Source organism: Pristiophorus japonicus, chromosome 13 (genome assembly GCF_044704955.1).
Source record: "Pristiophorus japonicus isolate sPriJap1 chromosome 13, sPriJap1.hap1, whole genome shotgun sequence".
Classification (NCBI taxonomy): domain Eukaryota; kingdom Metazoa; phylum Chordata; class Chondrichthyes; family Pristiophoridae; genus Pristiophorus; species Pristiophorus japonicus.
In genome coordinates, this window is record NC_091989.1 from 96,240,757 (window position 1) to 96,268,695 (window position 27,939).

The 27,939-nt window shown below is 58.7% G+C and overlaps 1 protein-coding gene across 1 annotated transcript in view; it reads left to right on the forward strand.

Annotated features, from left to right (window-relative positions):
* The window catches only part of e2f4 (E2F transcription factor 4), a 51,045-nt gene that overhangs the window by 3,268 nt on the left and 19,838 nt on the right, over window positions 1–27,939 (forward strand). The window contains exon 2 of the mRNA XM_070896801.1: window positions 19,715–20,109. Coding sequence (XP_070752902.1) covers window positions 19,715–20,109 — 395 coding nt within the window. The remainder of the gene's footprint in view (window positions 1–19,714; window positions 20,110–27,939) is intronic.

Sequence of the window (27,939 nt, forward strand, 5' to 3'; positions counted from 1 at the left end):
GGAGGGAGAGCCCGGGAGGGAGAGGGCGAGAGGGAGATCGCGCGAGGCGGGAGGGAGAGGGCGAGGAGGGAGAGGGCGAGGAGGGAGAGGGCGAGGAGGGAGAGGGCGAGGAGGGAGAGGGCGAGGAGGGAGAGGGCGAGGAGGGAGAGGGCGAGGAGGGAGAGGGCGAGGAGGGAGAGGGCGAGGAGGGAGAGGGCGAGGAGGGAGAGGGCGAGGAGGGAGAGGGCGAGGAGGGAGAGGGCGAGGAGGGAGAGGGCGAGGAGGGAGAGGGCGAGGAGGGAGAGGGCGAGGAGGGAGAGGGCGAGGAGGGAGAGGGCGAGGAGGGAGAGGGCGAGGAGGGAGAGGGCGAGGAGGGAGAGGGCGAGGAGGGAGAGGGCGAGGAGGGAGAGGGCGAGGAGGGAGAGGGCGAGGAGGGAGAGGGCGAGGAGGGAGAGGGCGAGGAGGGAGAGGGCGAGGAGGGAGAGGGCGAGGAGGGAGAGGGCGAGGAGGGAGAGGGCGAGGAGGGAGAGGGCGAGGAGGGAGAGGGCGAGGAGGGAGAGGGCGAGAGGAGGGAGAGGGCGAGGAGGGAGAGGGCGAGGAGGGAGAGGGCGAGGAGGGAGAGGGCGAGGAGGGAGAGGGCGAGGAGGGAGAGGGCGAGGAGGGAGAGGGCGAGGAGGGAGAGGGCGAGGAGGGAGAGGGCGAGGAGGGAGAGGGCGAGGAGGGAGAGGGCGAGGAGGGAGAGGGGCGAGGAGGGAGGGGCGGGGCGCGAGGAGGGCGGGCGCGAGGAGGGCGGGCGCGAGGAGGGCGGGCGCGAGGAGGGCGGGGCGAGGGAGAGGCGGGCGGGAGGGAGAGGGCGGGAGGGAGAGGGCGGGAGGGAGAGGGCGGGAGGGAGAGGGCGGGAGGGAGAGGGCGGGAGGGAGGGCGGCGGAGGGAGGGCGCGGGAGGGAGGGCGCGGGAGGGAGGGCGCGGGAGGGAGGGCGCGGGAGGGAGGGCGCGGGAGGGAGGGCGCGGGAGGGAGGGCGCGAGGAGGGCCGGCGCGAGGAGGGCCGGCGCGAGGAGGGCCGGCGCGAGGAGGGCCGGCGCGAGGAGGGCCGGCGCGAGGAGGGCCGGCGCGAGGAGGGCCGGCGCGAGGAGGGCCGGCGCGAGGAGGGCCGGCGCGAGGAGGGCGCGAAAGGGCGGGCGCTAAAGGGCGGGGAGAGCGAGCGCGGGCGGGCGGGAGGGAGAGCGCGGGAGGGAGAGCGGCGCGAGGGAGGGAGGGCGCGAGAGGGAGGGAGCGAGAGGGCGGGAGGGAGAGGGCGGGAGGGAGAGGGCGGGAGGGAGAGGGCGGGAGGGAGAGGGCGGGAGGGAGAGGGCGGGGAGGGAGAGGGCGGGAGGGAGAGGGCGGGAGGGAGAGGGCGGGAGGGAGAGGGCGGGAGGGAGAGGGCGGGAGGGAGAGGGCGGGAGGGAGAGGGCGGGAGGGAGAGGGCGGGAGGGAGAGGGCGGGAGGGAGAGGGCGGGAGGGAGAGGGCGGGAGGGAGAGGGCGGGAGGGAGAGAGCGGGAGGGAGGGCGCGGGAGGGAGGGCGCGAGGAGGGCCGGCGCGAGGAGGGCCGGCGCGAGGAGGGCCGGCGCGAGGAGGGCCGGCGCGAGGAGGGCGCGAAAGGGCGGGCGCTAAAGGGCGGGGAGAGCGAGCGCGGGCGGGCGGGAGGGAGAGCGCGGGAGGGAAAGCGCGCGCGAGGGAGGGAGGGAGGGAGGGCGCGAGAGGGAGGGCGCGAGAGGGCGGGAGGGAGAGGGCGGGAGGGAGAGGGCGGGAGGGAGAGGGCGGGAGGGAGAGGGCGGGAGGGAGAGGGCGGGAGGGAGAGGGCGGGAGGGAGAGGGCGGGAGGGAGAGGGCGGGAGGGAGAGGGCGGGAGGGAGAGGGCGGGAGGGAGAGGGCGGGAGGGAGAGGGCGGGAGGGAGAGGGCGGGAGGGAGAGGGCGGGAGGGAGAGGGCGGGAGGGAGAGCGCGGGAGGGAGAGCGCGGGAGGGAGAGGGCGGGAGGGAGGGCGCGAGGAGGGCGGGCGCGAGGAGGGCGGGCGCGAGGAGGGCGGGCGCGAGGAGGGCGGGCGCGAGGAGGGCGGGCGCGAGGAGGGCGGGCGCGAGGAGGGCGGGCGCGAGGAGGGCGGGCGCGAGGAGGGCGGGCGCGAGGAGGGCGGGCGCGAGGAGGGCGGGCGCGAGGAGGGCGGGCGCGAGGAGGGCGGGCGCGAGGAGGGCGGGCGCGAGGAGGGCGGGCGCGAGGAGGGCGGGCGCGAGGAGGGCGGGCGCGAGGAGGGCGGGCGCGAGGAGGGCGGGCGCGAGGAGGGCGGGCGCGAGGAGGGCGGGCGCGAGGAGGGCGGGCGCGAGGAGGGCGGGCGCGAGGAGGGCGGGCGCGAGGAGGGCGGGCGCGAGGAGGGCGGGCGCGAGGAGGGCGGGCGCGAGGAGGGCGGGCGCGAGGAGGGCGGGCGCGAGGAGGGCGGGCGCGAGGAGGGCGGGCGCGAGGAGGGCGGGCGCGAGGAGGGCGGGCGCGAGGAGGGCGGGCGCGAGGAGGGCGGGCGCGAGGAGGGCGGGCGCGAGGAGGGCGGGCGCGAGGAGGGCGGGCGCGAGGAGGGCGGGCGCGAGGAGGGCGGGCGCGAGGAGGGCGGGCGCGAGGAGGGCGGGCGCGAGGAGGGCGGGCGCGAGGAGGGCGGGCGCGAGGAGGGCGGGCGCGAGGAGGGCGGGCGCGAGGAGGGCGGGCGCGAGGAGGGCGGGCGCGAGGAGGGCGGGCGCGAGGAGGGCGGGCGCGAGGAGGGCGGGCGCGAGGAGGGCGGGCGCGAGGAGGGCGGGCGCGAGGAGGGCGGGCGCGAGGAGGGCGGGCGCGAGGAGGGCGGGCGCGAGGAGGGCGGGCGCGAGGAGGGCGGGCGCGAGGAGGGCGGGCGCGAGGAGGGCGCGCGCGGGAAGGGCGCAAGAGGGCGGGCGCTAAAGGGCGGGGAGAGGGAGCGCGGGCGGGCGGGAGGGAGAGCGCGGGAGGGAGGGAGCGGGAGGGAGGGAGGGCGCGGGAGGGAGCGAGGGCGCGGGAGGGAGGGAGGGCGCGGGAGGGAGGGAGGGCGCGGGAGGGAGGGAGGGCGCGGGAGGGAGGGAGGGCGCGGGAGGGAGGGAGGGCGCGGGAGGGAGGGAGGGCGCGGGAGGGAGGGAGGGCGCGGGAGGGAGGGAGGGCGCGGGAGGGAGGGAGGGCGCGGGAGGGAGAGCGCGAGAGGGAGGGAGGGAGAGCGCGAGAGGGAGGGAGGGAGAGCGCGAGAGGGAGGGAGAACGTGAGGAGGGCGGGCGCCAGGAGGGCCGGCGCGAGGAGGGCCGGCGCGAGGGCGGGCGCTAAAGGGCGGGAGAGCGAGCGCGGGCGGGCGGGAGGGAGAGGGAGGGAGGTAGGGCGCGGGAGGGAGGGCGCGAGAGGGCGGGAGGGAGAGGGCGGGAGGGAGAGGGCGGGAGGGAGAGGGCGGGAGGGAGAGGGCGGGAGGGAGAGGGCGGGAGGGAGAGGGCGGGAGGGAGAGGGCGGGAGGGAGAGGGCGGGAGGGAGAGCCCGGGAGGGAGAGGGCGAGAGGGAGATCGCGCGAGGCGGGGAGGGAGAGGGCGAGGAGGGAGAGGGCGAGGAGGGAGAGGGCGAGGAGGGAGAGGGCGAGGAGGGAGAGGGCGAGGAGGGAGAGGGCGAGGAGGGAGAGGGCGAGGAGGGAGAGGGCGAGGAGGGAGAGGGCGAGGAGGGAGAGGGCGAGGAGGGAGAGGGCGAGGAGGGAGAGGGCGAGGAGGGAGAGGGCGAGGAGGGAGAGGGCGAGGAGGGAGAGGGCGAGGAGGGAGAGGGCGAGGAGGGAGAGGGCGAGGAAGGAGAGGGCGAGGAGGGAGAGGGCGAGGAGGGAGAGGGCGAGGAGGGAGAGGGCGAGGAGGGAGAGGGCGAGGAGGGAGAGGGCGAGGAGGGAGAGGGCGAGGAGGGAGAGGGCGAGGAGGGAGAGGGCGAGGAGGGAGAGGGCGAGGAGGGAGAGGGCGAGGAGGGAGAGGGCGAGGAGGGAGAGGGCGAGGAGGGAGAGGGCGAGGAGGGAGAGGGCGAGGAGGGAGAGGGCGAGGAGGGAGAGGGCGAGGAGGGAGAGGGCGAGGAGGGAGAGGGCGAGGAGGGAGAGGGCGAGGAGGGAGAGGGCGAGGAGGGAGAGGGCGAGGAGGGAGAGGGCGAGGAGGGAGAGGGCGAGGAGGGAGAGGGCGAGGAGGGAGAGGGCGAGGAGGGAGAGGGCGAGGAGGGAGAGGGCGAGGAGGGCGGGCGCGAGGAGGGCGGGCGCGAGGAGGGCGGGCGCGAGGAGGGCGGGCGCGAGGAGGGCGGGCGCGAGGAGGGCGGGCGCGAGGGAGAGGCGGGCGGGAGGGAGAGGGCGGGAGGGAGAGGGCGGGAGGGAGAGGGCGGGAGGGAGAGGCGGGAGGGAGAGGGCGGGAGGGAGGGCGCGGGAGGGAGGGCGCGGGAGGGAGGGCGCGGGAGGGAGGGCGCGGGAGGGAGGGCGCGGGAGGGAGGGCGCGGGAGGGAGGGCGCGGGAGGGAGGGCGCGGGAGGGAGGGCGCGGGAGGGAGGGCGCGAGGAGGGCCGGCGCGAGGAGGGCCGGCGCGAGGAGGGCCGGCGCGAGGAGGGCCGGCGCGAGGAGGGCCGGCGCGAGGAGGGCCGGCGCGAGGAGGGCCGGCGCGAGGAGGGCCGGCGCGAGGAGGGCCGGCGCGAGGAGGGCCGGCGCGAGGAGGGCGCGAAAGGGCGGGCGCTAAAGGGCGGGGAGAGCGAGCGCGGGCGGGCGGGAGGGAGAGCGCGGGAGGGAGAGCGCGCGCGAGGGAGGGAGGGCGCGAGAGGGAGGGAGCGAGAGGGCGGGAGGGAGAGGGCGGGAGGGAGAGGGCGGGAGGGAGAGGGCGGGAGGGAGAGGGCGGGAGGGAGAGGGCGGGAGGGAGAGGGCGGGAGGGAGAGGGCGGGAGGGAGAGGGCGGGAGGGAGAGGGCGGGAGGGAGAGGGCGGGAGGGAGAGGGCGGGAGGGAGAGGGCGGGAGGGAGAGGGCGGGAGGGAGAGGGCGGGAGGGAGAGGGCGGGAGGGAGAGGGCGGGAGGGAGAGGGCGGGAGGGAGAGGGCGGGAGGGAGAGGGCGGGAGGGAGAGGCGGGAGGGAGGGCGCGGGAGGGAGGGCGCGAGGAGGGCCGGCGCGAGGAGGGCCGGCGCGAGGAGGGCCGGCGCGAGGAGGGCCGGCGCGAGGAGGGCGCGAAAGGGCGGGCGCTAAAGGGCGGGGAGAGCGAGCGCGGGCGGGCGGGAGGGAGAGCGCGGGAGGGAAAGCGCGCGCGAGGGAGGGAGGGAGGGAGGGCGCGAGAGGGAGGGCGCGAGAGGGCGGGAGGGAGAGGGCGGGGAGGGAGAGGGCGGGAGGGAGAGGGCGGGAGGGAGAGGGCGGGAGGGAGAGGGCGGGAGGGAGAGGGCGGGAGGGAGAGGGCGGGAGGGAGAGGGCGGGAGGGAGAGGGCGGGAGGGAGAGGGCGGGAGGGAGAGGGCGGGAGGGAGAGGGCGGGAGGGAGAGGGCGGGAGGGAGAGGGCGGGAGGGAGAGGGCGGGAGGGAGAGGGCGGGAGGGAGAGGGCGGGAGGGAGAGGGCGGGAGGGGAGAGCGCGGGAGGGAGAGCGCGGGAGGGAGAGCGCGGGAGGGAGAGCGCGGGAGGGAGAGGGCGGGAGGGAGGGCGCGAGGAGGGCCGGCGCGAGGAGGGCCGGCGCGAGGAGGGCCGGCGCGAGGAGGGCCGGCGCGAGGAGGGCGCGAAAGGGCGGGCGCTAAAGGGCGGGGAGAGCGAGCGCGGGCGGGCGGGAGGGAGAGCGCGGGAGGGAGAGCGCGCGCGAGGGAGGGAGGGAGGGCGCGAGAGGGCGGGAGCGAGAGGGCGGGAGGGAGAGGGCGGGAGGGAGAGGGCGGGAGGGAGAGGGCGGGAGGGAGAGGGCGGGAGGGAGAGGGCGGGAGGGAGAGGGCGGGAGGGAGAGGGCGGGAGGGAGAGGGCGGGAGGGAGGGCGCGGGAGGGAGGGCGCGGGAGGGAGGGCGCGGGAGGGAGGGCGCGGGAGGGAGGGCGCGGGAGGGAGGGCGCGGGAGGGAGGGCGCGAGGAGGGCCGGCGCGAGGAGGGCCGGCGCGAGGAGGGCCGGCGCGAGGAGGGCCGGCGCGAGGAGGGCCGGCGCGAGGAGGGCCGGCGCGAGGAGGGCCGGCGCGAGGAGGGCCGGCGCGAGGAGGGCCGGCGCGAGGAGGGCGCGAAAGGGCGGGCGCTAAAGGGCGGGGAGAGCGAGCGCGGGCGGGCGGGGAGGGAGAGCGCGGGAGGGAGAGCGCGCGCGAGGGAGGGAGGGAGGGAGGGCGCGAGAGGGAGGGAGCGAGAGGGCGGGAGGGAGAGGGCGGGAGGGAGAGGGCGGGAGGGAGAGGGCGGGAGGGAGAGGGCGGGAGGGAGAGGGCGGGAGGGAGAGGGCGGGAGGGAGAGGGCGGGAGGGAGAGGGCGGGAGGGAGAGGGCGGGAGGGAGAGGGCGGGAGGGAGAGGGCGGGAGGGAGAGGGCGGGAGGGAGAGGGCGGGAGGGAGAGGGCGGGAGGGAGAGGGCGGGAGGGAGAGGGCGGGAGGGAGAGGGCGGGAGGGAGAGGGCGGGAGGGAGATCGTGCGAGGGAGGGAGTGAGGGCGGGCGCCGGATGGCGAGCGCGGGAGGGCGAGCGCGGGAGGGAGAGCGAACGGGAAGGAGAGGGCGGGAGGGAGAGGGCGGGAGGGAGATCGCGGGAAGAGGGCGGGAGCGAGAGGGGGGGCGGGAGCGGGAGGGGGGGAGGGAGCGGGAGGGGGGGAGGGAGCGGGAGGGGGGGAGGGAGCGAGAGGGAGGGAGGGAGCGAGAGGGAGGGCGGGAGAGGGCGGGCGGGAGGGAGAGGGCGGGAGGGAGAGGGCGGGAGGGAGAGGGCGGGAGGGAGAGGGCGGGAGGGAGAGGGCGGGAGGGAGAGGGCGGGAGGGAGAGGGCGGGAGGGAGAGGGCGGGAGGGAGAGGGCGGGAGGGAGAGGGCGGGAGGGAGAGGGCGGGAGGGAGAGAGGGAGAGCGCTGGAGGGAGGGAGGGAGAGCGCGGGAGGGAGGGAGGGAGAGCGCGAGAGGGAGAGCGCGAGAGGGAGAGCGCGCGAGGGAGGGAGAGCGCGAGAGGGAGATCGCGCGAGGGAGGAAGGGCGCGGGAGGGCGAGCGCGGGAGGGCGAGGGCGGGAGGGAGAGGGCGGGAGGGAGAGGGCGGGAGGGAGAGGGCGGGAGGGAGAGGGCGGGAGGGAGAGGGCGGGAGGGAGAGGGCGGGAGGGAGAGGGCGGGAGGGAGAGGGCGGGAGGGAGAGGGCGGTAGGGAGAGCGCGGGAGGGAGAGGGCGGGAGGGAGAGGGCGGGAGGGAGAGGGCGGGAGGGAGAGCGCGGGAGGGAGAGCGCGGGAGGGAGAGCGCGGGAGGGAGAGCGCGGGAGGGAGAGCGCGGGAGGGAGAGCGCGGGAGGGAGAGCGCGGGAGGGAGAGCGCGGGAGGGAGAGCGCGGGAGGGAGAGCGCGGGAGGGAGAGCGCGGGAGGGAGAGCGCGGGAGGGAGAGCGCGGGAGGGAGAGCGCGGGAGGGAGAGCGCGGGAGGGAGAGCGCGGGAGGGAGAGCGCGGGAGGGAGAGCGCGGGAGGGAGAGCGCGGGAGGACGCGAGAGGGAGGGAGGGAGAGGGCGAGAGGGAGATCGCGCGAGGGAGGGAGGGAGAGCGCGAGGAGGGCCGGCGCGAGGAGGGCGCGCGCGGGAAGGGCGCGAGAGGGCGGGCGCTAAAGGGCGGATAGAGCGAGCGCGGGCGGGCGGGAGGGAGAGCGCGGGAGGGAGAGCGCGGGAGGGAGGGAGGGAGGGAGGGAGGGCGCGAGAGGGAGGGAGCGAGAGGGAGGGAGGGAGCGGGAGGGAGGGAGGGAGAGGGAGGGAGGGAGCGAGAGGGAGGGAGGGAGCGAGAGGGAGGGAGGGAGCGAGAGGGAGGGAGGGAGCGAGAGGGAGGGAGGGAGCGAGAGGGAGGGAGGGAGCGAGAGGGAGGGAGGGAGCGAGAGGGAGGGAGGGAGCGAGAGGGAGGGAGGGAGCGAGGGAGCGAGAGGGAGGGAGGGAGCGAGAGGGCGGGAGGGAGAGGGCGGGAGGGAGAGGGCGGGAGGGAGAGGGCGGGAGGGAGAGGGCGGGAGGGAGAGGGCGGGAGGGAGAGGGCGGGAGGGAGAGGGCGGGAGGGAGAGGGCGGGAGGGAGAGGGCGGGAGGGAGAGGGCGGGGAGGGAGAGGGCGGGAGGGAGAGGGCGGGAGGGAGAGGGCGGGAGGGAGAGGGCGGGAGGGAGAGGGCGGGAGGGAGAGGGCGGGAGGGAGAGGGCGGGAGGGAGAGGGCAGGAGAGCGCGAGAGGGAGGGAGGGAGAGCGCGAGAGGGAGGGAGGGAGAGCGCGAGAGGGAGGGAGGGAGAGCGCGAGAGGGAGGGAGGGAGAGCGCGAGAGGGAGGGAGGGAGAGCGCGAGAGGGAGAGCGCGAGAGGGAGGGAGGAGAGCGCGAGAGGGAGGGAGGGAGAGCGCGAGAGGGAGGGAGGGAGAGCGCGAGAGGGAGGGAGGGAGAGCGCGAGAGGGAGGGAGGGAGAGCGCGAGAGGGAGGGAGGGAGAGCGCGAGAGGGAGGGAGGGAGAGCGCGAGAGGGAGGGAGGGAGAGCGCGAGAGGGAGGGAGGGAGAGCGCGAGAGGGAGGGAGGGAGAGCGCGAGAGGGAGGGAGGGAGAGCGCGAGAGGGAGGGATGGAGAGCGCGAGAGGGAGGGATGGAGAGCGCGAGAGTGCGCGAGAGGGAGGGAGGGAGAGCGCGAGAGGGAGGGAGGGAGAGCGCGAGAGAAAGCGAACGACGAAGACACCGATCTGCGATATTGAAGTGCTTGCCCCGCCCCTCACTTTCTCTCACTCACTTCCACTGAATGCTGTTTTTTGATTTCTTTTCTATCAGCCCGATCCCCTCCAAGACGTTGGTGATGTCGTAAATCCGCCTCTTCTGTCGCACGGCCAGAGTGTCTGCTGCCTGAAAAGAAAATGAAAATGCTATTGTACGTACAGGTCATTCTCTCGAAGTAAAGAGGTTTCTGCAGAATTCACTGTTGCGTTTATTAATGACTATCCTGTATTTTTGGCTCCTAGTTCTGGGCTCCCCCACAAGTGGAAACATCTTCTCTATATTTCCCCAATCCCTTTCAGAACCTTAAAGACCTCTTTCAGGTCAGTCTTCTCTTTTCCAGAGAAAAGAGCCCCAGTCTGTTCAATCTTTCCCGATAGGTATAATCTCTCAGTTCTGGTACCATCCTGGTAAATCTTATTTACTTTCTCCAATGCTTCTATCGCCTTTTCATAATATGGAGACCAGAACTGTACTCCAAATGTGGTGCAACCAAAGTTCTATATATGTTTGACATGGGCTAAAATATGCTGTGCGGTTGATAATGAAGAAGAAAGCTGCGAACTGCAGGAAGATATCAATATGCTGGTCAGGTGGGCAGAACAGTGGCAAATGGAATTCAATCCGGATAAGTGTGAGGTAATGCATTTCGGGAGGTCTAACAAGGTAAGGGAATACACATTAAATGGTACGACATTGAAAAGTGTAGAGGAACAAAGGGACCTTGGAGTGCATGTCCACAGATCCCTGAAGGTAGCAGGCCAGGTAGATACCACAGAAAGTTGTTGAGGCCAATTCACTAAATATATTCAAAAAGGAGTTAGATGAAGTCCTTACTGCTAGGGGGATCAAGGGGTATGGTGAGAAAGCAGGAATGGGGTACTGAAGTTGAATGTTCAGCCATGAACTCATTGAATGGCGGTGCAGGCTAGAAGGGCCGAATGGCCTACTCCTGCACCTATTTTCTATGTTTCTATGTTTCTATAAGGTGGTTAAGAAGGCATATGGAATACTTGCCTTTATTAGTCAAGGCATGGAATACAAGAGCAGGGAGGTTATGCTTGAACTGTATAAAACACTGGTTAGGCCCCAGCTAGAGTACTGCGTGCAGTTCTGGTCACCACATTACAGGAAAGATGTGATTGCACTGGAGAGGGTGCAGAGGAGATTTACAAGAATGTTGCCTGGACTGGAGAATTTTGGCTATGAGGAAAGATAGGAGTTGCTGGGTCTGTTTCCTTTGGAACGGAGAAGGCTGAGGGGAGACCCGATTGAGGTGTATAAAATTATGAGGGGCCTGGATAGAGTGGATAAGGAGGACCCGTTTCCCTTGGTGGATGGGTCAACAATAGGGGGCATAGATTTAAAGTAATTGGGGGAGGTATAGAGGAGAAACAAGGGGAAATGTCTTCACCCAGAGTGGTGGGGGTCTGGAACTCACTGCCTGAAAGGGTGGTAGAGGCAGAAACCCTCACCACATTTAAAAAGTACTTGGATGTGCACTTGAAGTGCCGTAACCTACAGGGCTAGGGACCAAGAGCTGGAAAGTGGGATTAGGCTGGTTAGCTCTTGGTTGGCCGCCGCGGACACAATGGGCCGGAATGGCCTCCTTCCCTGCTGTAAATTTCTAGGATTCTATGAACATAACCTCAATGTTTTCAATTCAATCCCTTTAGAAATGAACCCAGTGCTTAGTTTGCTTTTTGTAATGAGGCTTTGGAAACCTGCATCGTGAATCTGTGCCCCCAGATCCCTTTGCTCCTCTGCCCCATTTACACTCCGATTATCCAAGCGATATGGGGCCTCCTTATTCTTCCTACCAAAATACACCGCCTCATACTTGTCTACACTGAATTTTATTTGCCAATCACACGCCCATTCTGCAAGCTTTTAACACCATCTTGTATTTTATTACAATCTTCCTCTCTATTAACTATACCTACCAATTTGGTGTCATTTTCAAATTGCACTTCTGATTCCCCGAGTCTAGATCGTTTATGTAAATAGTGAACAGTGGTCCCAACACCGATCCTTTGCAACACCATTTCCCACTAGACCGAGTCACTGCTCTGTTTTCCAGCCAGCTATCCATTCTGCTACTTGTCCCGACTCCACTTGCTCTGACCTTAGTCATGAAGTCTGCCCATTCCCTTCATTTTGCGCTCAGTACGATGAAGGAGGTTTAAGTGTTGGACAGACTGGGACGCTTCCTATTTCAGGCCCCCAGTGCCAGAACCCCGATCAGGAGCAGCACGGCTAGAAACTCCGTCTGCTCTGAACCAACCATTTGCCTCAGCCTCAACCGGGGAAAAATGTGCATTAATGGGTTGCCCAGTGCAGCCTTGTAGACAAGGTGGTTGCAGGGCAGTTTCCTGGTATGGGCAGTCGATCGTTCTCGGCATGGATAGCAGGGGGCAGTGCTGCAGTTGGCTTCAGTCCCCCCCACCCCCCCGGATTAGTGGGCATCCCTGATTCTCATCCCGACCCAGAGAGCTATGAGTGGGGGGCGACACGGTTGCGATTGCGCTCTGCAGGTGAGCAGTCTGCCAATCGTCACTCACACGTCAAGAATGGCCACTTGGGCTGGGGTGTGGCAAGACAGCGGATGCCCGTGGGAACCCCAGCCCCGCTCGCAGGACCGTATCAGCTGTGGCTCAGTGGGTAGCACTCCTGCCTCCGAGTCAGAAGGTTGTGGGTTCAAGTCCCACTGAGGGAGTGCTGCACTGTCAGAGGTGCCACCTTTCAGATGAGATGTTAAACTGAGGGCCTTGTCTGCTCTCTCACAGGTGGATGTAAAAGATCCCATGGCACTAGTTCGAAGAAGAGCAGGGCAGTTATCCACGGTGTCCTGGCCAATATTTATCCCTCATGGACTGCATCCCAGAGTACTGCATCCCAGAGTACTTAAGGAGGTGGCCTTGGAAATAGCGGATGCATTGACAGTCATTTTCCAACATTCCATTGACTCTGGATCAGTTCCTATCGAGTGGAAGGTAGCCAATGTAACCCCACTTTTTAAAAAAGGAGGGAGAGAAAACAGGGAATTATAGACCGGTGAGCCTGACCTCAGTAGTGGGTAAAATGATGGAATCAATTATTAGGGATGTCATAGCAGCGCATTTGGAAAATGGTGACATGATAGGTCCAAGTCAGCATGGATTTGTGAAAGGGAAATCATGCTTGACAAATCTTCTGGAATTTTTTGAGGTTGTTTCCAGTAAAGTGGACAAAGGAGAACCAGTTGATGTGGTGTATTTGGACTTTCAGAAGGCTTTCGACAAGGTCCCACACAAGAGATTAATGTGCAAAGTTAAAGCACATGGGATTGGGGGTAGTGTGCTGATGTGGATTGAGAACTGGTTGTCAGACAGGAAGCAAAGAGTAGGAGTAAATGGGGACTTTTCAGAATGGCAGGCAGACGAGTGGGGTACCGCAAGGTTCTGTGCTGGGGCCCCAGCTGTTTACATTTAACATTAATGATTTAGACGAGGGGATTAAATGTAGTATCTCCAAATTTGCGGATGACACTAAGTTGGGTGGCAGTGTGAGCTGCGAGGAGGATGCTATGAGGCTGCAGAGTGACTTGGATAGGTTAGGTGAGTGGGCAAATGCATGGCAGATGAAGTATAATGTGGATAAATGTGAGGTTATCCACTTTGGTGGTAAAAACAGAGAGACAGACTATTATCTGAATGGTGACAGATTAGGAAAAGGGGAGGTGCAACGAGACCTGGGTGTCATGGTACATCAGTCATTGAAGGTTGGCATGCAGGTACAGCAGGCGGTTAAGAAAGCAAATGGCATGTTGGCCTTCATAGCGAGGGGATTTGAGTACAGGGGCAGGGAGGTGTTGCTACAGTTGTACAGGGCCTTGGTGAGGCCACACCTGGAGTATTGTGTACAGTTTTGGTCTCCTAACTTGAGGAAGGACATTCTTGCTATTGAGGGAGTGCAGCGAAGATTCACCAGACTGATTCCCGGGATGGTGGGACTGACCTATCAAGAAAGACTGGATCAACTGGGCTTGTATTCACTGGAGTTCAGAAGAATGAGAGGGGACCTCATAGAAACGTTTAAAATTCTGACGGGTTTAGACAGGTTAGATGCAGGAAGAATGTTCCCAATGTTGGGGAAGTCCAGAACAGGGGTCACAGGCTAAGGATAAGGGGTAAGCCATTTAGGACCGAGATGAGGAGAAACTTCTTCACCCAGAGTGGTGAACCTGTGGAATTCTCTACCACAGAAAGTAGTTGAGGCCAATTCACTAAATATATTCAAAAGGGAGTTAGATGAAGGCCTTACTACTCGGGGGATCAAGGGGTATGGCGAGAAAGCAGGAAGGGGGTACTGAAGTTTCATGTTCAGCCATGAACTCATTGAATGGCGGTGCAGGCTAGAAGGGCTGAATGGCCTACTCCTGCACCTATTTTCTATGTTTCTATGTTTTCTCAATCAATATAACAAAAAAAAATATCTGGTCAATATCACACTGCTGTTTGTGGGAGCTTGCTGTGCGCAAGTCGGCTTCTGCGTTTCCTGCATTACAACAGTGTCTACACTCCAAAAGTACTTCATTGGCTGTAAAGTGCTTTGATACGCCTGGTGGTCGTGAAAGGCGCTATATAAATCCAAGTCTTTCTTTCATGAGAAGAGGGGAGAAATGCAGAGCCAAAAATACACCACGCAAAACACGGCCATGTGTATGGTATCTCGAGACTGCCGTGCTCCAGGACAGGCTGGGACACAGGCCTGTGATTCAAGGCTCCCACCGCAACCCCAGAAAGGGTTGCTAGGTAACCAGCAGTGAACCACATGGACAGCATTCTCACCCCTGAGTCAGGAGGTTGTGGGTTCAAGTCCTACTCTAGAGAAGTGAGCACAAAAATTTAGGCTGACACTCCAGTACAGCACCGAGGGAGAGCTGCACTGTTGGAAGTGTCGTCTTTTGGATGAAACGTTAAGCCAAGGACCTGTTTGCTCTCTCGGGTGGACGTAAAAGCTCCCATGGCACTATTTCGAAGAAGAGCAGGAGTTATCCCCGGTGTCCTGACCAATATTTATCCCTCAATCAACATGACAAAAGCAGATTATCTGGTCATTATCATATTGCTGTTTGTGGGAGCTTGCTGTGCGCAAATTGGCTAACACATTTCCAATGTTTCTGTCCGCTCAGGTGGATGTAAAACATCCCACAGCATTCAAAGAACAGGCGAGTTCTTCTCCGTGTCCTGGCCAATATTTATCCCTCAACCAACATCACTATAAAAAAGTGTGTCTCAGGTCATTGACACATTACTGTTGTGGAGCTTGCTGTGCACAAATTGGTTGCCTTGTTTCAGACAATCGTAACCAGAGAAGCAACAGCTTCTCTTCCCACCCCTGCATCGTTACCTCTGGTGTCCCCCAAAGATCTATCCCTGGCCCCCTCCTATTTCTCATCGACATGTTGCCTCTTGGCGACATCATCTGAAAACACAGCGTCAGTTTCCATATGTCCACTGATGCCATACAGGAGGTCGGGTATCACTACTGCCCTGCAGACCATAAGCTTGATGCCAGATTTGAGATCCTGGTCTTCAAACACTCTCTTTCTCAGGTGACCGAAGGCTGCGCTGGCGCACTGAAGGCGGTATTGGACCTTTTCATCGATGTCTGCCCTTGCTGATAGTAGGCTCCCGAGTTATGGAAAATGGTCCACGTTGTCCACGAATTTTGATGACGGCTGGGGTGGGGGGGGGGGGGGAGGGGCAGTGCTGTGTGGCGGGGTCAGGTTGGTGGAGGACCTTTGTCTTATGGATGTTTAGTGTAAGGCCCATGCTTTCGTACTCCTTGGTGAAGATGTTGACGACGGCTTAGAGTTCGGCCTCTGAATGTGCGCAGACGCAAGCTTCCTATATGGCTCAGAGGCGTGGACCATGCAAATCCCCTGGGAGGATAGACGCACCAACATCAGGCCAACATTACCAGCATTGAAGCACTGACCACACTCGACCAGCTCCGTTGGACGGGCCACATCTTCCTCATGCATGCCCGACACAAGAGCTCTACTCGGAATTCCTACACAGCAAGCGTGGGCAGAGGAAACGTTTCAAGGTCACCCTCAATGACTCCCTGATAAAGTGCAACATCCCCACTGGCACCTGGGAGTCCCTGGTCAAAGACCGCCCAAAGTGGAGGAAGAGCATCCGAGAGGGTGTTGAGCTTCTCGAGTCTCATCGCCGAGAGCATGCAAAAATCAAGCGCAGGCAGCGGAAGGAGCGTGCAGCAAACCAGGCTCCCGACCCATCCACCCCTTTCTTTCAACCACTATCTGTCCCACCTGTGACAGAGACTGTAATTCCCGTATTGGACTGTTCTGTCACCTAAGGACTCACTTTTAGAGGGAAAGCAAGTCTTCCTCGATTTTGAGGGCCTGTCTAGGATGATGATGATGTACGCTGATGACACCCAGCTCTACCTCACCATCACTTCTTTCGACCCCTCCACGGTCTCTAAATTGTCAGACTGCTTGTCCAACATCCAGTTCTGGATGAGCAGAAATGTTCTTCAATTAAATATTGAGAAGACCGAAGCCATTATTTTCAGCCCCCACCACAAACTGCGTTCCCTAGCCATTGACTCCATCCCTCTCCCTAGCATCTATCTGCGGCTGAACCAGAATGTTCGTTACCTTGGTGTCAAATTTGATCCTGAAATGAGCTTCCGGCCACATATCCGCGGCATAACTAAAACCGCCTGTTTCCACTTTCGTAACATTGCCCGTCTCCGCCCCTGCCTCAGTTCATCCGCTGCTGAAACACTCATCCATGTCCGTTACCTCTAGACTGGACTATTCCAACGCACTCCTGGTTGGCCTCCCACATTCTACCCTTCGTAAACTTGAGGTCATCCAAAACTGCCCGAGTCCTAACTCGCAACAAGTCCCGCTCACCCATCACCCCTGTGCTCGCCGACCTACATTGGCTTCCAATTAAGCAATGCCTTGATTTCAAAATTCTCATCTTTGTTTACAAATCCCTCCATGGCCTCGCCCCTCCCTATCTCTGTAATCTCCTCCAGTCCCACAACCCCCCCCCCCCAGCCATGTCTGCGCTCCTCAAATTCTGCCCACTTGAGCATCCCTGATTATAATCGCTCAACCATTGGTGGCTGTGCCTTCTGTTGCTTGGGCCCCAAGCTCTGGAATTCCCTGCCTAAACCTCTCTACCTCACTTTCCTCCTTTAAGACACTCCTTAAAACCTACCTCTTTGACCAAGCTTTTGGTCACCTGCTGTAATTTCTTCTTGTGTGGCTCAGTGTCAAATTTTTTGTGTGTCTTATAACACTCCTGTGAAGCGGATTGGGACGTTTTACTACGTTAAAGGTGCTATATAAATACAAGTTGTTGTACATTACAACAGTGACTTCAAAAGTACTTCATTGGCCGTAAAATGCTTTGGAACATCCGGAGGTCGTCAAACTAATTAATGCAAGTCTTTTCTTTTTATGATTAAGCTTTCTTTCTGGATGTCAGGTTAAAATGGCACGACCCATGATAGGAAAATATACCAAAATAAAATTCAAATATACTGTGCAAATTTGACACATTTCAAATTCTTTGCCAGTTTTCCTTCAGAATAACACCAGGCCACGTTGGAGCTTGCTAACTCAACAATGATTGCTGGGAGATGTTCCTGACTCAAAGACCAAAAGCCCGTGAGCTGAGACCGAACACAGCCGCTCCATTGTGCAGAGGGACCTCTACGCATTCGCTACGACGGAAATCACGGTTGTAAATAGCACACCTCCAAAAAAAAAAGGGGGCTCAAATAATCATCAAAAAACAAATCAGCGAAATGCAGAAAGCGAGCTGACATCAGCCAACCCTCCTGACTGGGGAAAACCCAGACACGAACATCTGGGTCGCTGAAGGGGTGAAATGACAGTGAGCCCTGTTACTGTCCAATCAGCCACTGACACAATCACACACTCCATCAGATGTGTCTGTGGGCTGCGATCAACGACAGACTGCTGGGGCAGGGGATCAGGGGCAAAATGGCCACCCGAGGCCTCGGAGTGGCACAGCTGGCAGACGGAGGGAGATGCACGGAAGCTCAATCGCCTCAGAAAACGGGGAGGTCCGGGTGATGAAGGTGGGACAACTCCGAGAGCAGCTAGGCCTCGCCTCGCTGCACCCCTTCCCACTGTCCACAGGAGAGTGAGCAAACCCTCCCGAACCTCACTGTCCACAGGTGAGCAAACCCTCCCTAACCTCACTGTCCACAGGTGAGTGAGCAAGCCCTCCCTAACCTCAGTCCACAGGTGAGCAAACCCTCCCTAACCTGACTGTCCACAGGTGAGTGAGCAAACCCTCCCTAACCTCACTGTCCACAGGTGAGTGAGCAAACTCTCCCTAACCTCACTGTCCACAGGTGAGTGAGCAAACCCTCCCTAACCTCACTGTCCACAGGAGAGTGAGCAAACCCTCCCTAACCTCACTGTCCACAGGTGAGTAACCAAACCCTCCCTAACCTCACTGTCCACAGGTCAGTGAGCAAACCCTCCCTAACCTCACTGTCCACAGGTGAGTGAGCAAACCCTCCCTAACCTCACTGTCCACAGGAGAGTGAGCAAACCCTCCCTAACCTCACTGTCCACAGGTGAGCAAACCCTCCCTAACCTCACTGTCCACAGGCGAGTGAGCAAACCCTCCCTAACCTCACTGTCCACAGGAGAGTGAGCAAACCCTCCCTAACCTCACTGTCCACAGGTGAGTAACCAAACCCTCCCTAACCTCACTGTCCACAGGTGAGTGAGCAAACCCTCCCTAACCTCACTGTCCACAGGTGAGCAAACCCTCCCTAACCTCACTGTCCACAGGCGAGCAAACCCTCCCTAACCTCACTGTCCACAGGCGAGTGAGCAAACCCTCCCTAACCTCACTGTCCACAGGTGAGTGAGCAAACTCTCCCTAACCTCACTGTCCACAGGAGAGTGAGCAAACCCTCCCTAACCTCACTGTCCACAGGTGAGTAACCAAACCCTCCCTAACCTCACTGTCCACAGGTGAGTGAGCAAACCCTCTCTAACCTCACTGTCCACAGGAGAGTGAGCAAACCCTCCCTAACCTCACTGTCCACAGGTGAGCAAACCCTCCCTAACCTCACTGTCCACAGGCGAGTGAGCCCCTAACCTCACTGTCCACAGGCGAGTGAGCAAACCCTCCCTAACCTCACTGTCCACAGGCGAGTGAGCAAACCCTCCCTATCCACAGGTGAGTGAGCAAACCCTCCCTAACCTCACTGTCCACAGGTGAGCAAACCCTTTCCCCCGGGTGGCAGGATTTCCAACAACAACCTCCTCCCACCCGGGGTCCCGACTTCCATTTGGGAATTCCTGGCTCAGCCATTCAATCACCGGATCTCAGCACAACAATTGCTCACTCAACAACAACGCACCCTCCAGCTTCAGATCAACCTGTAGAATCATACAGAACAGAAGGCCATTCTGCCCTTCGTACCTGTGCAAGCTCTTTGAAAGCGCGATCCCATTAGTCCCATTCCCTTGCTCTTCCACCATAGCCCTGCACATTTCATTTGAGTATTTATCCAATTCCCACTTAAAAGTTACTATTGAATCTGCTTCCACCGCTCTTTCAGGCAGTGCATTCCAGATCACAACAACTCAGTACATTCAAAAATTCTCATCTCCCCTCTGGCTCTTTTGCCAATGACCTTAAATCTTTGTCCTCTGGTTACGGAAACCTCCTGGTGCTAGAAACAGTTTTTCCTTCCATGAAAACTCATCATTTTGAACACCTCTATTAAATCTCCCCTTAACCATCTCTGCTCTAAGTAGAACAATCCCAGCTTCTCCAGTCTCTCCACATAACTGAAGTTCCTCATCCCTGGTACCATTCTGGTAAATCTCCTCCGCACCCACTCCAAGGCCTGGACATCCTTCCTGAAGTGTGGTGCCCAGAAAAGTGGGACCGAACCAGTGTTCTTTAAAAGGTTTAGCATAATTTCCTTGCTTTTGTACTGTATTCCTCTATTAATAAAGCCAAAGGAGATCGCACGCTTTTTTTAAAAAAGCAGCTGCAGAAGTGGAACAGTTCGGTACTTTTTGGACTTCTGAGATGGAGCCATGGCGGGTTTATCCAGATGCAAGGTTTCTGATCCTCAGCCCTGGTCTGTGCTGGGTTAGCCGATCATACCTTGGAGGCAGCACCAGGGCCTACGGCCTACCTCAGTGCCAGCCGCTGAGAAGGTGTCCTCACTAAGCATGATTCCAGGTCGCATTGCTGAACGCCTGTGGACGTCAGGAACTCCCAGCTGTTTGTCATTGCCGTTAGAGTCAGCTACAATCCCCAGACGCTCGCACCCCGCCTAGAAAATTCACACTGCCCCACCCCAAACAAAATTCATTCCCCCCCCCCCCCCCCATACAAACTACACCCACCCCCCCCACAAAGTAACTGCAGAGTGGAGGGCCCTGCTGTATCGCGATCAGAGACACAGGCCCACAAGGCAGCACCAGGACCTGAGGCGGGTGTGTCACATTCGACCATTTTGGAGTACTCCCCACCGCCCGGAATACAACCTGTCCAACTGGAATCACCCAGCACCGTCCCAGCGAGTTGTTCGAGGTCAGATCACGAGTAACAAAACATTGCCACAAAACACACAGCAGATCTGCTGGGCCCACTGCCCTCATACCCCAACACCACCCCACCCTCCCGCTAGTTTTCTCCTCGACCCCCGCCCCACAGTCCGGTGAATCTCTCACACTTAGTTGGGACTAGTGGTGTTGGGAGGATGGCATGCACCCCTCCGACACCCAGTTAATTAACTTCAGCTCAGTCATCCACCATCTTTAGCTGGACAGAGAAATGCTTTTGACAGAAGCACAGCCCCCTATTGTCACAGTATACTGGGAGTCCAAGGCATATCCTCCCCACCTGACTGGTTCAATTCCCCTGGACCCTGGGAATTCAAAAAGCTACTTCCTGATTGGTTTAAATTCACCAATCAAGGAGCAGCAATTTCCCACCAATCAGGGTTCACCTTTCAGGGGCATGAGGCTGGAAGAGTCTGAAAACACAGAGGTGGATTCCATTTCCCACAAGAGCCACCGCGACAGTCCAAACGACGCTGCCATCTTGGTGCCCACTGAAACTGTAGCGAGACTGCCCAACCTCGTTTCATCAGCTGACAGACGGGAGCGTCAGCCCAGCACTGGGACGGACCTGAACTTTGGTCCCAAAGGTGAAAGGTCACCTGACAGCTTACTTTCAGTACAGCTTCCACAACTTGAACCTTTGGCTTAAAAAAAAACTTCACACATCGGCAACAAATCAGTGGGCACATTTCCCCAGAGATCATTGCAGGAACAGCTCAACCATGGACTATTACACCTGTAAAGTAACTACAAGTTCTTCTGCCTTGACCGCTACCTATCTGCTGAGTCAGAAGAATTGCACATCCTATTTCAGCTACTACAGCAGCATGTGACTGAGCCAGACTTCTCCATGGCTGTCACTGTTACTCTTGTCCAAGCCAGACTAGGCCAGATCTAGCACATGCTGAAATCTATTCCACTCCCACCCCAAAATCCATCCAGCAAGCCATGAGTGGCTGACACTGCATATCTCCAGCTCGTAACCACGCATATTAATCGGCAAATCTTCACCCGAGAGTGGGCAGGACTGCACACAGGCAGAAAGAAACGCGAACCTCCGACTGGCCAAACATCAGCCTCCATTGAAAAGACGCGCTGGTATTAAATGACCACTTGTGCAATTTCTCGCAAGCGGCCATCGGAGAGACCCATAAAAGGGTGCGACCATTGGGGAGTAGCCACAGGAGCAGCCAGTGGCAATCGGAGAGGCCCATAAAAGGGCGCGACCATTGGGGAGCGGCCACAGGAGCAGCCAGCAGGAGTTCGAGGAGCGGCTGGTGCAGGGGCAGAAGGTAAACAAAGAAGTAAAAATAAATCGAAGTGTGACATCACAGCCAAGCGGGCAAGTGATTGGCTGGTGGACTGGTGAGTATTTGGATCTTTTTCTTCTTTTCTCATCAGTAGGAAACCTTTGGCATTGTTGCCAAATTAAGTTAATCTAAGGGTTAAGTCATGGCAGGAGAGCCCAGACCCGTGTCATGTGGGAAGTCAGGAACGCAACCAGTGTCCCTGACTACTATGTGTGCAGGAAGCACGTCCAGCTGCAGCTCCTGACAGACCGCATTGCGGCACTGGATCTGCGCATGGACTCACTCTGGAGCATCCGCGATGCTAAGGATGTCGTGAATAGCACGTTTAGTGAGTTAGTCACACCGTAGGTAAAGGTTACTCAGGCAGATAGGGAATGGGTGACCATCAGGCAGAGCAGTGGAAGGAAGGTAGTGCAGGGGTCCCCTGAGGTCATCTCCCTCCAAACAGATACACTGTTTTGGGTACTGTTGGGGGAGATGACTCATCAGGGGAAGGCAGCAGCAGCCAAGTTCATGGCACCATGGGTGGCTCTGCTGCACAGAATAGTGATAGGGGATTCTATTGTAAGACGAAGATATAGGCGTTTCTGCGGCCGCAAACGAGACTCCAGGATGGTATGTTGCCTCTCTGGTGCAAGGGTCAAGGATGTCTCGGAGCGGCTGCAGTGCATTCTGGAGGGGGAGGGGGAACAGCCAGCTGTCGTGATGCATATAGATACCAACAATATAAGTAAAAAACGGGATGAAGTCCAACAAGCTGAATTTAGGGAGCTAGGAGTTAAATTAAAAAGTAGGATCTCAAAAGGTAGTAATCTCAAGATTGCAACAGTGCCACGTGCTAGTCAGAGTAGGAATTGCAGGATAGTTCAGATGAATACGTGGCTTGAGGAATGGTGCAAGGGGGAGGGATTCAAATTCCTGGAGCATTGGAACTGGTTCTGGGGGAGGTGGGACCAGTACAAACCAGACGGTCTGGGCAGGACCAGAACCAATGTCCTAGGAGGAGTGTTTGCTAGTGCTGTTGGGGAGGGGTTAAACTAATATGGCAGGGGGATGGGAACCTATGCAGGGAGGCAGAGGGAAGTAAAAAGGGGGCAGAGCAAAAGCTAGGAAGGAGAAAAGCAAGAGTGGGGGGCAGAGAAATCAAGGACAAAAATCAAAAAGGGCCACATTACAACATAATTCTAAAAGGACAAAGAGTGTTAAAAAAACAAGCCTGAAGTCTCTGAGTCTCCATCCGAGCAACGTTCGTAATAAGGTGGACGAATTAACTGCACAGATAGCTGTTAATGGGTATGATGTAATTGGGATTACGGAGACATGGCTCCAGGGTGACCAAGGCTGGGAACTCAACTTCCAGGGGTATTCAATATTTAGGAAGGATAGACAGGAGGGAAAAGGAGGTGGGGTAATGTTAATGGTTAAAGAGGAGGTTAACGCAATAGTGAGGAAGGACATTAGCTTGGATGATGTGGAATCTAGATGGGTGGAGCTGCGAAACACTAAAGGGCAGAAAACGTTTGTGAACAGATCACCAAACAGTAGCAGGGAGGTTGGGGATGGCATCAAACAGGAAATTAGGGGCATGTGCAATAAGGGTACAGCAGTTATCATGAGTGACTTTAACCTACATATTGATTGGGCTAACCAAACTAGTAGTAATACTGTGGAAGAGGATTTCCTGGCGTGTATAAGAGATGGTTTTCTAGACCAATATGGCGAGGAACCAACTAGAGAGCAGGCCATCCTAGACTGGGTCTTGTTTAACGAGAGAGGATTAATTAGCAACCTGGTCGTGCGTGACTCCTTGGGGAAGAGTGACCATAATATGGTAGAATTCTTCATTAAGATGGAGAGAGACACAGTTAATTCAGATTCTAGGGTCCTGAACTTAAAGAAAGATAACTTCGATGGTATGACGTGAATTGGCTAGGATAGACGGGCAAAGGATATTTAAAGGGTTGACGGTAGATAGGCAATGGCAGACATTTAAAGATCACATGGATGAACTACAACAATTGTACATCCCTGTCTGGCATAAATATAACAGGGAAGGTAGCTCATCCGTGGCTAACAAAGGAAATTAGGGATCGTGTTAAATCCAAGGAAGAGGCATAAAAATTGACCAGAAGCAGCAAACTTAAGGACTGGGAGAAATTTAGAATTCAGCAGAGGAGGACTAAGGGTTTAATTAGGAGGGGGAAAACAGAGTATGAGAGTAAGCTGGCAAGGAACATAAAAACTGACTGCAAAAGCTTCTATAGATATGTGAAGAGAAAAAGATTAGTGAAGACTAATGTAGGTCCCTTGCAGTCAGAATCAGGTGAATTCATAATGGGGAACAAAGAAATGGCAGACCAATTGAACAAATAATTTGGTTTGGTCTTCACTAAGGAAGACACAAATAACCTCCCAAAAATACTAGGGGACCGAGGGTTTAACGAGGAGGAGGAACTGAGGGAAATCCTATTAGTCAGGAAATGGTGTTCGGGAAACTGGGATGCCTGATCGTCTGCATCCCAGAGTACATAAGGAAATAGCCCTAGAAATAGTATATGCATTGGTGGTCATTTTCTAAAATTCCATGGATTCTGGATCAGTAGCTATGGATTGGAGGGTAGCTAATGTAACTCCACTTTTAAAAAAAGGAGGGAGAGAAAACAGGGAATTATAGACCGGTTAGCCTGACATCAGTGGTGCAGAAAATGCTGGAATCAATTATTAAAGATGTAATAGCAGCACATTTGAAAAGCAGTGACAGGATCAGTCCAAGTCAGCATGGATTTATGAAAGGGAAATCATGCTCGACAAAACTTCAAGTTTTTTGAGGATGTAACTAATAGTGTGGATAAGGGGGAACCAGTGGATGTGGTGTATTTGGACTTTCAAAAGGCTTTTGACAAGGTCCCACGCAAGAGATTAGTGTGCAAAATTAAGGCACATGGTATTGGGGGTAATGTATTGACGTGGATAGAAAAAGAGTTGGCAGACAGGAAAGCAAAGAGTGGGAATAAACGGGTCCTTTTCAGAATGGCAGGCAGTAACTAGTGGGGTACCGCAGGGTTCAGTGCTGGGACCCCAGCTATTTACAATATACATTAATGATTTGGACGAAGGAATTGAATGCAATATCTCCAAGTCTGCAGATGACACTAAGCTGGGTGGCAGTGTGAACTGTGAGGAGGATGCTAAGCAGCTGCAGGGTGACTTGGACAGGTTAGGTGACATGGCAGATGCAGTATAATGTGGATAAATGTGAGGTTATCCACTTTGGTGGCAAAAACAGGAAGGTAGATTATCTGAATGGTGACAGATTAGGAAAAGGGGTGGTGAAACAAGACCTGGGTGTCATGGTACATCAGTCACTGAAGGTAGGCATGCAGATACAGCAGGCAGTAAAGAAAGCACATGGCATGCTGGCCTTCATAGCAAGATGATTTGAGTACAGGAACAGGGAGATCTTACTGCAGTTGTACAGGTGAGACCACACCTTGAGTATTGTGTGCAGTTTTGGTCTCCTAATCTGAGGAAGGACGTGCTTGCTATTGAGGGAGTGCAGCGAAGGTTCACCAGACTAATTCCCGGGATGGCAAAACTGACATGAAGAAAGAATGGATCAGCTAGGCCTGTATTCACTGGAATTTAGAAGAATGAGAGGGGATCTCATAGAAACATATAAAATTATGACGGGACGGAACAGGTTAGATGCTGGGGAAGTCCAGAACCAGGGGTCACAGTCTAAGGATAAGGTGTAAGCCATATAGGACCGAGATGAGGAGAAACTTTTTCACCCAGAGAATTGTGAACCTATGGAATTCTCTACCACAGAAAGTTGTTGATTCCAGTTCGCTGGTTATATTCAAAAGGGAGTTAGATGCGACCCTTACAGCTAAGGGGATCAGGGGGTATGGAGAGAAGGCAGGAGTGGGGTGCTGAAGTTGCATGATCAGCCATGATCATACTGAATAGCTGTGCAGGCTCGAAGGGCCGAATGGCCTACTCCTGCATCTATTTTTTATGTTTCTATTCCAAAGCAGCAACAACTTTTATTTATATAGCGCCTTTAACGTAGTAAAATTTTCCAAGGCGCTTCACGGGAGTGTTATAAGACAAAACAAATAAATTTGACACCGAGCCACACGAGAAGAAATTACAGATGACCAAAAGCTTGGTCAAAGAAGTAGATTTTAAGGAGCGTCTTAAAGAAAGAGAGGTAGAGAGGCGGAGAGGTTTAGGAGGGAGATCCAGAGCTTAGGGCACAGGCCACTGAAGGCACGGCCACCGATAGTTGAGTGATTACAATCAGGGATGTTCAGGAGGGCAGAATTAGAGGAGCGCAGACATTTCGGGGGGGTTGTGAGGCTGGAGTATATTACAGAGATAGGGAGGGGTGAAGTCATGGAGGGATTTGTAAACAAGGATGAGAACTTTGAAATCGAGGCGTTGCTTAACCGGGAACCAATGTAGGTCGGCGAGCACAGGGGTGATGGGTGAGCGGGACTTGGTGCGAATTTGGTAATGGGCTGCTGAGTTTTGGAAAAATCACTACTTAAACACAAGGAATTTTTGGGGGTGTGGAATGACTTACGTAGGCAAACATTGTGCGGGCAAAGAACGAGAGAGAGGAGTGGGCTGTTGGGCTGTTTTTGGTGGTCACTGTTGGCTGGAAGGCAGCCAGGTCACCCTGCCCATCTCTGAATAGTGGAACCAGATCTCGCACATCCACCCGAACCACTGGAACAGGGAGACAGAACCTCGGAATAACGGCCCATCCCAACAGTGCGGCACCCCCCTCCACCCCCCAAACAGTGCGGCGCCCCCTCTGTACTGCAGTGGAGTGTCAGCCCACAGCTCAAGCCTCTGGGCTGGGGCTCAACTAAAACCTAGAATGCAATTTTCCCCCCAAAGAGTCCTTCACTAAATTTTCCTCTGCTCATTTCTGAAAGTAGAGAGGAGGATAAAGGGTCAAGCAGAAGGAAACATGCCCCTCATGCCACGTGGGGCTTCTGAATCATTTGTAACTCAGATTGTGCTGGGGAGCGCGGGGCATAATTTTAAGTGAAACCTGAAACCCAAGCACCCAAACGGCTCACTGGATCACGGCACTGCTCAGTGTGGCACAGAAGCAGGTGGAGCACAAGACGGTGGCTCGGATTCCTGCTCCTGCTCCAAGGGGGCTGATCCCAGGTGTGGCAGCGGCTGGAGCGTGACGATTACAGGCCAGCACCGGCTCCCGCTCAATCATGATGCCTCTCCAGTGGAATAGCCCCCCCGTCGTTCACCGCCTGGACGACGAGTGGCCAATTTGGATGGGGTGGCGGAAGGCTGCCAGGGCAGCGCCAACTGTACCCGACGTAACTCACCACTTTGACAGAGGGCAAGTGTGGGGAGAAACACTGGTGAGACAAGCGCTGAACTTGCCCATCCCCAGTCACCCTGAGAAGGTGGCGACGAGCCTCCATCTTGAACCGCTGCAGTCAGTGTGGCAAAGGTGCTCCCACAGTGCTGTTAAGGAGGGGAGGGGGTGGTTATTCTTTTTAGTCATTCTGTGTGACTTGCCAGGCTACTTCAGAGGGAAACTAAGAATTAACCATGTCGATGTGGGCCGAGAGTTACATATCGACCAGAACGGCCAAGGAGAGGTTTTGTTCCATAACGGATGTTAGTGAACCGATTGGGTTTTTATGACACTCCTGAAAGTTCCATGGTTACTTTGACTGATCTTAGCTAGTGGGGGGGGGCAGGGGGAGGGGGGGATAGAGACAAGACAGTGTGAGGTCTGCAGTTTTATCTGCATCCCTGGGCTAGGGAGAGGAGATAAAAATTGATCAACTCAGCCAGGGTTCCTGCTCCAGTGACCCCTGCTAGCCCAGTTAGCCACCCTCTCGCCCGACTCCTGGCCTGCAGTATATAACGGAGTCCACAGCGGAATTGGGCTCCGCTGAAAATCCCTACTCAGCCCAGTAGTCCGCAGCGTACATTGTTCACACGTCAAGGGCAGCTGCTCAATGCCGATGTATCGGTGAGCTAGCTCGGCCCTTTGAACCGTAACCCAAGCATCAATCGGAGGAGAGAGGCAAGGGGAAGGGGGTGAGGGGTAAAATCGGCAAAGTTAGACTGGGAAGCTGCCCGAGCTGCCCTGGCATACTTCTGAGCAACAGGCCTGAGAACAGGCCAGACTTCCTCTCAACTTTACCCAGGTAACAGCCCAGGGCACCTCCAGCGGAGGGGAGCGGGGGAAGTGAATATTGCAAGAAGTTCGACCGTCAGTAAGCAGCTTATTCAAATAAATCCCACCTCTTCAAGGAGAAAAATGCCGTGTTGAAGCAATTATGGAAATTCTAAACTGCAGATAATTCACCTTTAATTATGGGTGTTCGCAACGTTAACAGAAGTTACAATGGCTTCCGAGGGTCAAAGGTGAAGAAGTAATAAGGGGGTGTCACAGGTTCCAGGGGAGTGGAATAGCCAACTCCATTCATGACACCCCGAGCATTCCTTCACCTTTGACCCTCCAAGGCCATTTTTACTTCCTGTCGGGAGAACATGAATAGAACAAAGCTCCCTCGCTGTTGACAGGGGGAAGTGGGACTGCAGAACACCCAAGGATACCTCTTTTTCATGCACCAGTACTCGGTGCGGAGCAGGCAGAGAGCCAGCCGCTTGCACCGGCACTCTGGGGGATGGTACACAGTGCCAATATACCCCACAATACCTGCCCACAATCTCTCAAAGCCTGGGTGAAACATACTCCTGCAATTCCAAGGCTAGCACAGCGAGGCCGTGAGTGGTACAATCCTCCCACCCCCCCCTTAACCCGGGGTACAATTATCCCCCCACCCCCCTTGACCCAGGGTATGATTATCCCCCCTCCCCCCCGACACGGGGTACGATTTCCTCTCTCCTCCCCCCCCCCCCCCCCCCCGACCAGGGGTACAATTACCCTCCCCCTCGACCCGGAGTACGATTATTCTTTCCCCCCCCCCCTCCCCCCTCGACCCGGGGTACGATTACCTCTCTTTCCCTTTCCCCCCCCCCCCCCCCCCGACCAGGGGTACAATTACCCGCCCCCCTGGGAGTAACTCAGCACAGCTCAGGGAATTGAACCCGTGAA